General features: G+C 36.9%; 1 protein-coding gene across 3 annotated transcripts in view; it reads right to left on the reverse strand.

The window, feature by feature from the left end:
• The window catches only part of GRIA4 (glutamate ionotropic receptor AMPA type subunit 4), a 519,215-nt gene that overhangs the window by 129,172 nt on the left and 375,399 nt on the right, over positions 1 to 14,644 (reverse strand). For all 3 annotated transcript variants that reach the window (XM_061202612.1, XM_061202613.1, XM_061202614.1), the window contains exon 5: positions 333 to 386. In XM_061202612.1, the coding sequence (XP_061058595.1) occupies positions 333 to 386 (54 nt within the window). The remainder of the gene's footprint in view (positions 1 to 332; positions 387 to 14,644) is intronic.

Genomic DNA, 14,644 nt, shown 5'->3' on the forward strand with positions numbered 1-14,644 from the left:
TAACCCTTTATCTCAAAAACTTATGTTTTGACCTCTAAGTTGTGCAGAAAATCTCGTTGCTTTGACCTCTAATGGGCAGAACAGTCCTCAGAGCTTTCTGAAAGACTATCTAGCAGGTTATAATCCTCAGGTAGGCCTAAATAAAATTTTCCATTTCTTTCTTAGATTGACCATTAATTTTTTTGTGGACACATAAGAGTACTAGCCTATGTGTTATAAAAAGCTTAGTAAGTAATATAGTTTAATAATAGAGCACTATTTCAAGGCACAGTTAACATAATCTTGAATGTCTGAGCAATTCTTATGAAAAATAGAAAATAAAGAGTTCTTACCAAGTTTGCAATGATATAATGGTAGCCTTTAACATGCTTTCCAACACTCACAATCTGTGAAGATATAAGGAAATATGAGAAAACCAATTTAACTTTACTGAATGATCATATTTTTAAAAACAGAATTTTAACTATTCTAGCATAATGCCATGTGGAAACATGTTGAGAAAATGATATTGTTTTTCTTATGAAAGTGATTTATCCTAATTAGAAGAAATTCATAAGCCACACTAAAAATTAAGTGGTTGAAGTAAAAAAAAAAAAAACCCTCTAATTTCAATCCCACTGTATAAGTGACCAATCATTTCATTATATCTTGTTCAGAAAACTACTATGCTATAATCCCCTCAAAGAGAATGACAATGTTATGAGACAAACTAATAGTTTACATATATTTCTAAAAAAGAATACTTTAACATAAGAAAGAAAATTATTTTGGTTCAAAGAATTTAGATGTACTTAATTTATTGATGATTTATAAGAATTCATGATAGACTGTTAGGTGCCTCAACTGGTGAGAATGATTTTCTATGAGTAGATTGGATTGTTGTCCTGAAAAGCAGGTAAGATTTTTCTAGGCAAAATCTCTGTTTTTAGATACCTCTGATACCACAGAATACTTAGGTAATTCTCACCTGCCTATGGATATAGCAATATTTTATTATGATAAAAAGAATAAGGACAAAACAACATCAAGAGACTTTTCCTTCTGCTACATTAATTTTTTTCTATGAATGTTTTTTAGGAATGTTTAGAAAATTAGAAACTAAGAAATTTTAGGAAAAAGTAATCAGATATTTTTAAAAGTACAACTTTATTTCTGTACTAGAAACTAAAATTCTTATTTTGTGAAACTGAAAATTTCTTTAATTAGAGAAATTCTAATGACAGTTACTAATGAGCAGCTTTGTAGCCTCATTGGTGTCCTCAAAGGTAACAACACAACATAATATTTTCATATACTTTTTTCATTAAAGAAAAAAATTGAATTGTTTTTAGTATTTTAGTATCTTCTAAAATAATTCTTTGTAAATTAGTGACTTGTGTATGAAACACAGGAAAACCATTTTATTTTATTATTTTTTTTTTCAAGATAGCAGAAGCAGCTTTATTCTGAAGCTTGCACAGCTTTGCACAATTAAAGCATTGGTGATATCCAGTATTTTAAAAGTTGCTGTATGAGTATTACATGTTTAATTAATAAAACAATTCAATTTAATGAAATGTTTAGATAATCCCAGAAATGTTTCAACAGAACTTCAGTCAGAGACATTCACTGTGAGAATTACTGCTAGTAAGTACCAGTTATTTCAAACAATATTTGTGAACTAGGGAGCTATGATAGGGTTCTCATTTCCATTCTTATTCATGTCCCATAACCACACTTTCATGCAGGTGCAAATTTTATTCCTGAGAGGTTGGGGTTAATTTGTGCAATATTGACACCTTGCAAGCTGCCCAGTACCAGAAACAATCTATCTTATTTATAGCTGAAAAGGAAAACAGCTGAAGGCCAACAGATGCACTAACTGTCACTGTTTACTTTCTACTCCACTCCTTGGTTAGTTTTTAACCAGAGCCAAGTTGGCCTCATGTTAACTCCCCTCTGTTTTATACGCCCACCTGCTCTTCCCCTCCTACCAATCTATTTTTCCCAAGGGGTCCAATCCAGTGGGTTTTTTTTTAAATTTTCATTGGAGTATAGTTTATTTAAAATGTTGTGTTAGTTTCTGCTGTACAGCAAAGGGAATCAGTTATACATATACATGTATCCACTCATTTTTAGATTCTTTTCCCACATAGGTCATTACAGAGTACTGAGAAGAATTCCCCGTGCTATACAGTAAGCCCATACTAGTTATCTATTTTATATATAGTAGTGTGTATATGTATATGGGAATAGTGTATATTCCCAATCTCCCAATTTGTCCCTCTCCCCTTTCCCCCCCAAGTAACCCTAAGTTTGTTTTTTGATTGGGTTGTTCGTTTTTTTGATATTGAGCTGCATGAGCTGTTTGTATATTTTGGAGTTTAATCCCTTGTCAATTGCTTCATTTGCAAATATTTTCTCCCATTTTGTGGGTTGACTTTTCATTTTGTTTATGGTTTCTTTTGCTGTGCAAAAGATTTAAGTTTAATTAGGTCCCTTTTGTTTATTTTTGTTTTTATTTTTATTACTGTAGGAGGTGGATCGAAAAGATCTTGCTGTGATTTATGTCAGAGAGTGTTCTGTCTATGTTTTCCTGCAAGAGTTTTATAGTATCCAGCTTTACAATTAGGCCTTTAATCTGTTTTGAGTTGATTTTTTTGTATGGTGTTAGGGAGTGTTCTAATTTCATTCTTTTACATGTGGCTGTCCAATTTTCCTAGCACCAGTTATTGAAGAGACTGTCTTTTCTCCACTGTATATTATTGCTTCCTTTGTCATAGATTAGTTGATCATAAGTGCGTGGGTTTATCTCTGGACTTTCTATCCTGTTCCATTGATCTATATTTCTGTTTTTGGACCAGTACCATACTGTCTCGATTACTGTAGCTTTGTAGTATAGTCTGAAGTCTGGGAGTCTGATTCCTCCAGCTCTGTTTTTCTTTCTAAATATAGCTTTGACTATTCAGGGTCTTTTGTATTTCCATACAAATTGTAAAATGTTTTGTTCTAGTTCTGTGAAAAATGCCATTGGTAATTTGATATGGATTGCATTGAATCTGTAGATTGCTTTGGGTAGTATAGTCACTTTGATCATAATAATTCTTCCAATCCAAGAACATGGTATATCTCTCCATCTGATCTGCTTGTGTCATCTTTGATTTCATTCATCATCATCTTATTGTTTTCTGAGTATAGGTCTTTTCCCTCCTTAGGTGGGTTTATACCTAAGTATTTTATCCTCTTTGATGCAAGGATAAATAGGATTGTTTCCTTAATTTCTGTTTCTGATCTTTCATTGTTAGTGTATAGGAATGCAAGAGATTTCTGCATATTAATTTTATATCCTGCAACTTTACCAAATTCATTGATGAGTTCTAGTAGTCTTCTGGTGGCATGTTTAGGGTTTTCTATGTACAGTATCAGGTCATCTGAAAACAGTGATTTTACTGTTTTCTTTTACTTTTCTTTTTCTTTTCCAATTTGGATTCCTTTTCTTTTTCTTCTCTGGTTGCCATGGCTAAAACTTCCAAAACTATGTTGAATAATATTGGTGAGAGTGGGCACCCTTGTATTGTTCCTGATCTTAGAGGAAATGCTTTCAGTTTTTCACCATTGAGAATGATGTTGGGTGTGGGTTTGTTGTATATAGACTTTATTATGTTAGGTAAGCTCCCTCTATGCCCACTTTCTGGGGAGATTTTATCATAAATGGGTGTTGAATTTTGTCAAAAGCTTTTGCTGCATCTATTGAGATGATCATATGGTTTTTATTCTTCAATTTGTTAATATGGTTTATCACATTGATTGATTTGCATGTATTGAAGAACCCTTGTCTCCCTGGGATAAATCCCACTTGATCACAGTGTATGATCCTTTTAATGTGTCGTGGATTCTGTTTGATAGTATTTTGTTGAGGAGTTTTTTGTCTATGTTAATCAGTGATATTGGCCTGCAACTTTCTTTTCTTGTGATATCTTTGTCTGGTTTTGGTATCAGGGTGATGGTGGCCTTGTAGAACGAGCACGGGACTGTTCCTCCCTCTGCAATTTTTTGGAAGAGTTTGAGAAGGATAGGTGTTAACTCTTCTCTAAATCCTTGGTATAATTCACCTTTGAAGCTATCTGGTCCTGGACTTTTGTTTGTTGGAAGATTTTTAATCACAGTTTCAATTTCATTACTTGTGATTTGTTTGTTCATATTTTTTATTCTTCCTGGTTCAGTCTTGGAAGGTTGTATCTTTCTAAGAATTTGTCCATTTCTTCCAGGTTGTCCATTTTATTGGCATAGAGTTGCTTGTAGTAGTCTCTTATGATCCTTTGTATTTCTGCAGTGTCAATTGTAACTTCTCCTTTTTAATTTCTAGTTTTCTTGATTTGAGTCCTTTCCCTTTTTTTCCTGATGAGTCTGGCTCAAGGTTTATCGATTTTGTTTATCTTCTCAAAGAACCAGCTTTTAGTTTCATTGATCTTTGCTATTGTTTTCTTCATTTCTATTTCATTTATTTCTGTTCTGATCTTTATGATTTCTTTCTTTCCACTAACTCTGGGTTTTGTTTGTTCTTCTTGCTCTAGTTGATTTAGGTGTAAAGTTAGGTTGTTTATTTGAGATATTTCTGAGGCAAGATTCTAGTGCTATAACCTTCCATCTTAGAACTGCTTTTGCTGCATCACATAGGTTTTGGATTGCCGTGTCCCTAGGTTTTTTTTTTTTTTTTTTTCATCTTTGATTTCTTCAGTGATCCACTGGTTGTTTATTAACATATTATTTAGCTTTCATGTGTTTGTGTTTTTTACATTTTTTTCCTGTAATTGATTTCTAATCTCATAGGGTTGTCAGAAGCTATGCTTGATATTATTTCAATTTTCTTAAACTTACCAAGGCTTGATTTGAGACCCAAGATGTGATCTTTCCATGAGAATATTCCATATGCAGTTTAGAAGAAAGTGTATTCTGCTGCTTTTTGATGGAGTGTTCTATAAATATCAAAGTCTATCTGGTCTAATGTGTCATTTAAGACTTTTGTTTCCCTACTGATTTTCTGTCTGGATGATCTGTTCATTGATGCAAGTGGTGTATTAAAGTCCCCCACTATTGTGTTTCTGTCAATTTCTCCTTTTATGGCTGTTAGCATTTGCCTTATATATTGAGGTGCTCCTTTGTTGGGTGCATATATATTTACAACTGTTATATCTTCTTCTTGTATTGATCACTTGATCATTATGTAGTGTCTTTCCTTGTCTCTTGTAACAGTCTTTAAGTCTATTTTATCTGATATGAGTATTGCTACTCCAGCTTTCTTTTGATTTCCATGTGCATGAAATACCTTTTCCAACCCCTCAGTTTCAGTCTGTATGCATCCCTAGGTCTGAAGTGGGTTTCTTGTAGATAGCATATGTATGGGTCTTGTGGTTTTTTTGTTTTTTTTATTGGAGTATAATTACTTTACAATGTTGTGTTAGTTTCTGCTGTACAACATTGTGAATCAGGTATATGTATACATATATTCCCTCACTCTTGGACCTCCTTCCCACCCTCCATCCCACCTATGTAGGTCATCACTGAGCTGAGCTCCCTGTCCCATACAGCATGTTCCTATGGGTCTTGTTTTTGTATGCATTCAGCCAATCTATGTCTTTTGGTTGAAGCACTTAATACATTAACATTTAGGGTAATTATCAATATATATGTATCAATATGTATGTTACTATTGTCATTTTCTTCATTGTTTGGGTTTGTTTTTGTCCCTTCCGTGCCTCTGTTGTTCTCTTCTCTTGTGGTTTGATCACCATCATAAGTGCTGTGTTTGGGTTGCTTTTTCCTTTTTTTATGTGTACCTATTGTACTTTTTTGGTTTCCATTTCCAATTTGGTTTTGATACAGCAGTCTATATATATATATATATATATATATATATACACACAAGGTTGTTTTAGGTTGTTGGTCTCTTAATTTCAAATGCATTCCCATTTCCTGCATTTGTACCCTCCTCTTCTTATGGTTGCTTGTTTTAATATCCTATTTGTGTATGGATGATTTCCTACTTTTACTGTATGTTTTCCTTTACCAGTGGGCTTTCCCATTTGTAATTTTCTTGTTTCTCATTGTGGCCTCTTTTTTCCCCCTGAATAGAGAGGTTCCTTTAGGATTTGTTGTAAAGCTGTTCTGGTGCTGCTGAATTCTCTTAGCTATTGCTTATCTGTAAAGCTGTTGATTTCTATGTCATATCTGAATAAGCACCTTGCTGGGTAGAGTATTCTTGGTTGTTGGTTTTTCCCTTTCATCATTTTAAATATATCATGCTACTCCCTTCTGGCCTGCAGAGTTTCTGCTGAAAAATCAGCTGATAACGTTATGGGAATTCCCTTGTATGTTATTTGTTGCTTTTCCCTTGTTGCTTTTAATATTTTTTCTTTGTATTTAATCTTTGTTAGTTTGATTAATATATGTCTTGGCATGTTCCTCCTTGAGTTTATCCTGTATGGGACTCTCTGTGCTTCCTTGAGTTGAGTGACTATTTCCTTTTCCATGTTAGGGAAGTTTTGGACTATAATCTCTTCAAATATTTTTTCAGGCCCTTTCTCTTTCTCTCCTTTTTCTGGGAAACATAAAAAGCAAATGTTTTTGTGTTTAATGTTGTCCCAGTGGTCTCTGAGACTGTCCTCATTTCTTTTTATTCTTTTTTCTTTACTCTGTTCCACAGCAGTGATTTCCACCACTCTGTCTTCCAGCTCATTTATTCATTTTCTGCCTCAGTTATTCTGCTATTAATTCCTTCTAGTGTATTTTTCCTTTTGGTTGTTGTGTTGTTCATTTCTGTTTGTCTGTTTCTTAAATCTTCTATTTTTTTTTTTTTTTTGTTAATCATTTCTTGTATCTTCTCAATCTGTGCTTCCATTCTTTTTCCGAGATCTTGGGTCATCTTTACCATCATTACTCTGAATTATTTTTCTGGTAGATTGTCTATCTCCTCTTCATTTAGTTTTTCATGTAAGTTTTTATCTTGCCCCTTCATCTGCAACATATTTATCTGTCATTTCATTTTGTCTGCCTTACTGTGTTTGTGGTCTCTTTTCTGCAGGCTGCAGGGTGTTAGTTCCTCTTGCTTCTGGTGTCTGTCCCCTGGTTTGTGAATTTGGTCCTGGGGCTTGTGCAGGCTTCCTGATAGGGGGGGACTGATGCCTTCCCTCTGGTGGGTGGAGTTGGGTCTTGTCCCTTTGGTGGACAGGGCCATGTCAAGTGGTGTATTTTGGGGTGTCTGTCAGCTTAGTATGACTTTAGCCAGCCTGTCTGCTGATGGGTGGGGCTGTTTTCCTGTCTTGTTGGTTGTTTGGCCTGAGGCATTCCAGCACTGGAGCTGGCAGGCTTTTGGGTGGGGTCAGGTCTTGGTGCCAAATGAGGACCTCTTGGAGATCTCACGCAGATTAATATTCCCTGGAGCCTCTGATACCAGTGTACTTGCCCCATGGTGCACTACAGCCAACCCCTGCCCTCCTAGGAGGCCCTCCAAGACCCCTAGGTAGGTATAACCCAGGTTCCTATGGAGGTACTGCTTTGTGCTCAGTCCCAGTGCATGTGAGACCCTGTGTGCACCCTCCAAGAGTGGAGTATCTGTTTCCCCCAGCCCTGTGGAGCTCCTGTCCTCAAGCCCTGCTGACCTTCAAGGTTAAATGCTCTGGGGGTTCTTCCTCCTGATGCCAGATGCTCAGACTGTCTTGGAGGGTTATTTTTATATGGGAACATCCTTATATAACCTCCATAGGTTTAATTTTGTGTGTGTGTGTGTGAGGGCTGTTTTTAGTATCAATGTCTGCCACCTCTTTCTTCAGTGTATGCTGGTCATTATCCCCTTGATAGGGTGTTTGAGTGGTTTTGTGGTGACCAGGCCTGCCCTGGATAGTAAGCAGGGTCTCCCCTTTACTCTGTGGTTGTCAATGCCTGTCAAGGGCAGGGTCTGCTTCCCAGTTGTTTGAATGGAGGCTCCCAGATTTGTTTCATAGCTGTTTCTGATCTACGGAGGGAGGTAGGTGAGATTGGAGCACTCTCATTGGGAAAGAAGCCACTGAGTCTTCCTCCTCTGGAGCAGTTCACCTGTGAGCCTGCTTCATTGTGTCACCTTTCACCCATTGTGTGAGCTCACAAGTTATTCTGTTGTTGGCACTGCTCGCAGCCCCACCTTAACTGTGGGTATGCTGGCAATTGGCCCCGGTGTCTCTCAGGCATTGTTTTCAACAGGCAACCAACATAGATCCACTGAAGTCAGCTCCCAGGATTGCAGTAATCATAGATCTGGACCTACTGTGGGCTCTATGGGGGCAGCTCAGACTCTAGACCTGGCCCATCACCTGTGTATGTGCTCACAAAGTCCGCAGCTGCTAAAGCTAGACCTGTCTTGGTTGCAGGAGCACTCATTGACCACTCAGATATTCTGCAGTCACTGAGTTTACAAAGCCAGTCATGGGGGTGTAATTCTGTGGTTTGTGCATCTGTGAGGAGAGATTTTAGTTCTTATTCCTTAGTTGCAGTGCCCCTGGTTTCAGCTCCACCTCTGCGTGGGGGAGCAGGATGCCAAGGGTGTAAGAGAGCTGGCCACAGCAGGGATGGGGCATGAGGTGTGGCCAGTGGCTGCAGGTGCAAGAGAGCCAGTCCCAGCAAGATCCCTTCCTAGTGTGCTGGGGAGGCAGGGGCTGGAGCATGGGGAGAGAGGCTGCAATGGCAGCTCTGCCCTTTGTGCATCACTCAACAATGGCGCTTCACTTCTATGGAGGTCTGGGCTTCCTCCAGGAGCATTCCTGGCTGTGGAGCTCCTCTTTCCCATCCCCTCAGGCTGTCTCTTCACAGCCAACAGCAGTCCTCTCCCCGGGTCTGCTCTCCAAACCCCACGTTCCAGCACCCAGGCCCTGTCTGCACTGGCAGACACATGTCTCAAGCTGGGATATGCAGAGCTGTGACTTGGACCCTCTGTGTAGATCTCACTCTGTCCTGCCTGCCACAGACTGGTTGTTACACTCTCCTCTGAGATCCCAAAGATCCCCTTCTGTTCCAGCTGATCTCCCTGCTGGTGAGGGGCCTTCACCAGATGCAGGATCCTGTTCTCTCCTTCAGCTTCCCCCCAGAGGTGTGGGTCCTGTCCTGCTTCCTCTCCTCTCTTTTTTCCCTTCTTCTTTCTTTCATCTTACCTGGTTATGCAGGGATTTTTCTTGTCTTTTTAGATGTCCAAGGTCCTCTGCTAGTGTTCAGCAGGTTCTCTGTGAGAATTGTTCCATTTGTAAATGTATTCTTGATGCATTTGTGGGGAAAGTTGAACTCTACATCCTGCCACTCCTCTGCCATCTTGACTCCTCAACTCTTTTATTTTAAATCCAGAACATATGAGTTGTGTTGGAAAACAGAGTTTTGCATACATAGCTTTTGGTGAAATGGAGTTTCTGTTCATCTAATCTTTTCTTTTCAATTACATCTAAGACCTTTTCTTTGTATTAAAGATTCTACAGTTTCATTACAATGAGTTTGGATTTTTACTTTTTAATTTTTGTTTACTTTGTTCAGCATTTTTGTGCTTCCTACTATAAGGATTGTACTTCAACAATTCTGGGCAATTCTCAGCCAATATCCCATAACATATCCACTCAAAGATATTTTCTATTTGCTTCTAACAGATACTACAATGTTGATACCACTCGCTTTAGGACCACCTTTATGATAATTTTCCAGTTTCCAGATTCCCAGATCACAGGGTGTGGTATAAATTCAAACTACAATCTGTCTAATGAAGGCTGTGATGACAAATTCTCACCGAAGATATCTCCCTCCCTACACTAAGCCCAGGCCAAGACAGAAAACACTTAAAAGTAGATTTTTTCTACTCTTCCTCTTTATTGAGGTGTTTCCTTTCAATAGTCTGGCTTTATGTGGGATCTAAGATCTAACTTATTGCCTTGACTGAGCACAAAGTTCCTGTTCTTGAGTGAGCATTAAATACCCAGTCAGGCTACCCAATCTGACAACTTCCTTCAGCACAGTCATCTTGCATTCTTGGCCCTTGAAGATTTTCTTTACTTTCTTTGAAGCTCAGCTATGCATTTGTAATGTTCTACATAGTATTTCTACATGTTTTATATTGCCAGATTTATGTAGTCCATAATTTATCTAAAACTGAAATCCCCTTGACAATCTCACCATAAAGATGAGGACAAGCAATAAATAGATTGCAGTATAAAGAAAGTTTGGTAAATAAGCAGTTTAATTACTCATGTTATTGGATAATGCAAACCTGAGTGATCTAGCATGGGCTGAGCAGGCTGGAGCCCTCTTATTCTTTGGGAAGCTCAGTTACAGCTTTTGCAAAGATAATTATCAAGGATGGTTGGTACATATTTGGGAAACTGCATACTCTATTGTTGAATCTTACTAGAGATTCCTGCTATTTGATCTCAGCAAGGATTGTTGCCACTTGGCAATCCATTATTTATCTCTTGCTGATTCACTATAACTTTTCTCTGGTGTGGCTATTTAAGCCTTTTATGCACTCTCTTTAACCCCCTTACTCTTCCTGCCTCTACTTTCTCAGCTTGCATTTTCTGTGTGGCTGTAGTCAATCACCTCTGATTTCTTTGAAATTCATTTTAAAGTATAAACACTTGTAAATGTTAAAAAGATATGGAACCAATGGAAATTCTGCACTAGGTGTCTCCATGAAGAAACCACTCTTGGTTCTAGATTGCTAGAAAGAACTATAATAAACTAGAGCTTACGTAATACATTTTCAAGAGGTGAGGATTTAACAAAAACACAAAGAACTGAAAGTGACATAAATCCTGGCAGAAAAGACCTTGCACAGCTTGATATGTTTCAATATTCTGGAAACTGAGAACTCAAGGGCCAGAGATCTGAAGATTTATTTACCTGGCTGGTTATGCTAGACAGAATACCATTTTTGCTGAGCCAGATCCTGGCTGGGAAAAAACAAATGTGCTAGACAAACTGTGGCAAAGGCCTCATTGCCTTTAAACACTCACCACCCTAACCTAGTGTGGCCATGGTGTAAGGTCAGATTTTGGTCCCTCTGCTAAGCATCCACCACTAGATGGAAATTTCTTTGTGAAAAAAACCCTAATTTATACTCTGTAGTAAAGTGTCCTACACCTAGAAGGTCATTTGTCTAAGGGTTTTTTTTTTTTTTTTTTAATGACTGTGTAAAACTGACAATGTCATGAGTATGGCTTTTCATAACTTTCATCCTCACAACCAAAGTGAAGACTATCCCGTAAAAAAACCAAATCTGAGTGACTTAATTTTGCATGCAGACCAAACATTGTGTCTCTGTATTTCTGATATTATTCTTTTATAAAGAGGGAAAATAAACAGCTTGAGGTGAAAGATATGTATAGCTGGTTCACTTTGTTATAAAGCAGAAACTAACACACCATTGTAAAGCAATTATACTCCAATAAAGATATTAAAATAAATAAATAAAATAAACCATTAAGAAAATACAACGGCAAAAAAAAAAAAAAAGAAAAAAAGAAAAAGAAAAATAGCATTACCTTCATACAGTGTGTTTGGCCAAGTCATTAAGAGAAAACAATGCCTAGGGTGAGGACTTGGTTGCAATAATTAAGTATGGCCTTTCATAGAGACAGAAAAATGTAGGACTAGAAAATCTGCATCTCCATTCTTTTTACCTTCTTGAAAGACACAGAGGATGCAACTAGACAAAGAATAATGATCAAGTGTCTGTTTAGAGTTCTAAGTAATGGGTTAGGAAAGATTATACAAGTTACATTGATTATTTTCTTTCAAAGGAGTCCATCTTTACGAGAATAAAATGCTTACAGAAAGTGACTAATTGATTCCTTTAATTACTTTTTCTTGTTTGTTTTTTAGGAAACAAACAGTTGTTTAGAAGTATCTTTGGTGCTGGTCAAATGAGTCAGTTCTAAAATTAAGCCCATGTATATTACCATGGTAAACCCCAGATGAGATCCCAACAATTGTTTTATTAACAAATTATGACATAATTGATATTTATGAATGTGACTTCTAAATATTTATTAATTTATTAAAATTAGGGAAAATGGATCCAGGACAGTTCCATCTTGATCCCACCTTTAGATAAATTTAATTCAATAGCTGTTACCTATGTACAAGTTTAGGGTAAGGAGATTCAAGGACTATAAAGTAAGTCAGTGCTGCTGTTATAAGGGTGTTTACTTTCTAGTAAGGGTATAAGATTTAAATAGAAATGACTGAAATGCAGAGCAGAGTAAAGGGAGTGCTGTGGGTTTTAAGGAGAAGTGGTATCACTTGGTTAGGAGAATAGGTAGTTTTAAAGAGAGAACAGATAATAAATATTGATTGAAATATAAAGAAGTTAATGAGGATATAAATGTCACAAACACTAGTTTATTAAGATCAACTCAAGACTCCCAAATGAATGATAGTTCAGCCTTCAATCCACAGTCTGATTTTATGTTAATTCTTTATATTTCAATGACTTATAAAGCACTCAGATGTCTTTCTAGATAAGAGCTTATATTACCTCAAGTTATTATTATAAAGCTATGATCATTATATTGAGCACTCTTTTTAAGCTAAAGATCTGCAATGGCACACTCGAGTATGAATGATTTTGGTTTCCCTTTTAATTTGATTTCATAAGTTAGCTGGAAATTCCTCTCCCAGGAATTGTTAATTGTTATTATGTTCCAGAGAATTCAGTGACACGGAGAAAAGAGTACAACATATTTGGTGGTGATAAGGACATGATGCTTGGTAAATGTTGGAAACATTATCATGAAGGCAGTCACTGTCACTAATACTTTTTTTTAATAGACATTCCAAAGTCCCAAATGTCCCCTGAATGTTGATTTTTAAGATGCTTCAAAATATATTATTATTGATAAAAACAAAAGCTTTAGTTTGTTTAGTTTACTTCAGTTCCATCAAAGTAAGACATAAGGCAAAGGACTTTTGCAAACAACCTGCAGACTTAAACTACAGCTTGTAAGATAACAGCAGGCCCTCAGTATGATGCACAGATGGGGAGAGGAAAATAAGGAATCCCTGACCAAAAAGGACTAAGGCTGTTTAGTGTGAGAAGAAATTCAGGGAGAAGATAGGGAATGAGAACTCTCTTCATATATTTAAAGATAAAGAGGTGTATACACATATGCATTTTCTTCTATATTAGGAAATGTTAAAAATTATAAAAGTTTCTAATTAGGACAAACTCTTTTTAGGGGAAAGGGAGGGAAAGAGAGTTGTCCATAATAAGATGGTTGCTTCTTAAAGTAGTGATCTCTCTCTCACTGGAAGTTCCTAGTAGATACTGACTGACTACAAGTAAAAGATTTTGAGTACCCTTCTTTGAGCTCTAGAATCCTGTACAAACTTAAATTCTTATGTCTGTATTGTTAGTCAGTGTAATAAACACTACTGATGCTCCACCTACGTTTTTCCTCTTACTATTTCAATGTATACTTGCTCACCTTCTAACTGCCAGCCCCTGAATTTCCTTGACTCAGGGTCTTCTCTGGTCTCTAGAGCCCACTTTGCCCTTGGTGGTGGGGAGACCAGGTTAGAAGTGCCAGGGAATTAATATCCTCCTCCTCGGCAGCCCTCATACAACGATTGACAGAAGCTGGTGCATAAATACTCTCAACTCCCTTGCCTCACAAGTGAGAAGATTCTGACATGTATGTTCTACACTAGCTTCCATTAATTAGCTTACACTAATTTCAAATGAGATTAAGCCCCTGTCACTCACATGATAATCTCCTAGATAAAGGCATCTTCTATTGACTGCATTTCTCCATTCTGCTCCTAGTGTGTTCTTCCCCTCCTAAACCAACTGATTACACATACATCCTTGTCTTAAGATCTGTTTCTAGGTGAAACCAAACTAAGACAGCCTCCCAATAAAAAACTTACCAGTGTGGTAGTGAAATCAATAATGTAAAAAACACTTACTTTTTGTTGGCAAATTGTCCCAAACTTTTAATCTCTGTAGTGTAACACCTCTACATTATATTCTGTGTCCCTAATCTGTATGTATAATCAAGGATTCAAGTTTCATAAAATACTTTTATTTAGATATCTAAAGTTTGTGAAAAAGCTTTATTCTCTTATATAGGGAAATAGGAACAAACCAGTACCTTTATATTCCTGACTCATGATTTCCTCCTTCATATTGTCTTATATACCTTAAGGACACCCATTCTTAGTACTGGTTTGCTTTTGTTTCTTTCTTTGACTTTATTGCAAATGTTAAAAAACATTCTTCACTTTCATCCTTTCAGATCACGGATCACTTTATATACACCTCTCCCTCATTCAGGACCCTATAAGCAATATAATTTGAATAGGGTCATAGAACTATGAGTGAAAAGCAAGTGCTGATATTTGGGTGTTTCATTTCCACTCCATGACACTCCATCTCATTATGGTAACTGCCAATAGCTTCAGAAAAGCACATTGTAGAGTATATCCTTCTCTCTGCTTATTATGGTGGTTCTAAAATTCTATACCCACAAAGCTTGGCTAAAATGATTCTCATTCATGTTAACTATGAATATCTCTTAGGAGACATCCATTTTAACTGCATTTTAATTTAGTGATTTAAAATATTTGCAAAGAGGCACAAAAGATTCTATGGAATTTGTGC

This window comes from Eubalaena glacialis, chromosome 10, assembly GCF_028564815.1.
Source record: "Eubalaena glacialis isolate mEubGla1 chromosome 10, mEubGla1.1.hap2.+ XY, whole genome shotgun sequence".
Taxonomy (NCBI): Eukaryota; Metazoa; Chordata; class Mammalia; order Artiodactyla; family Balaenidae; genus Eubalaena; species Eubalaena glacialis.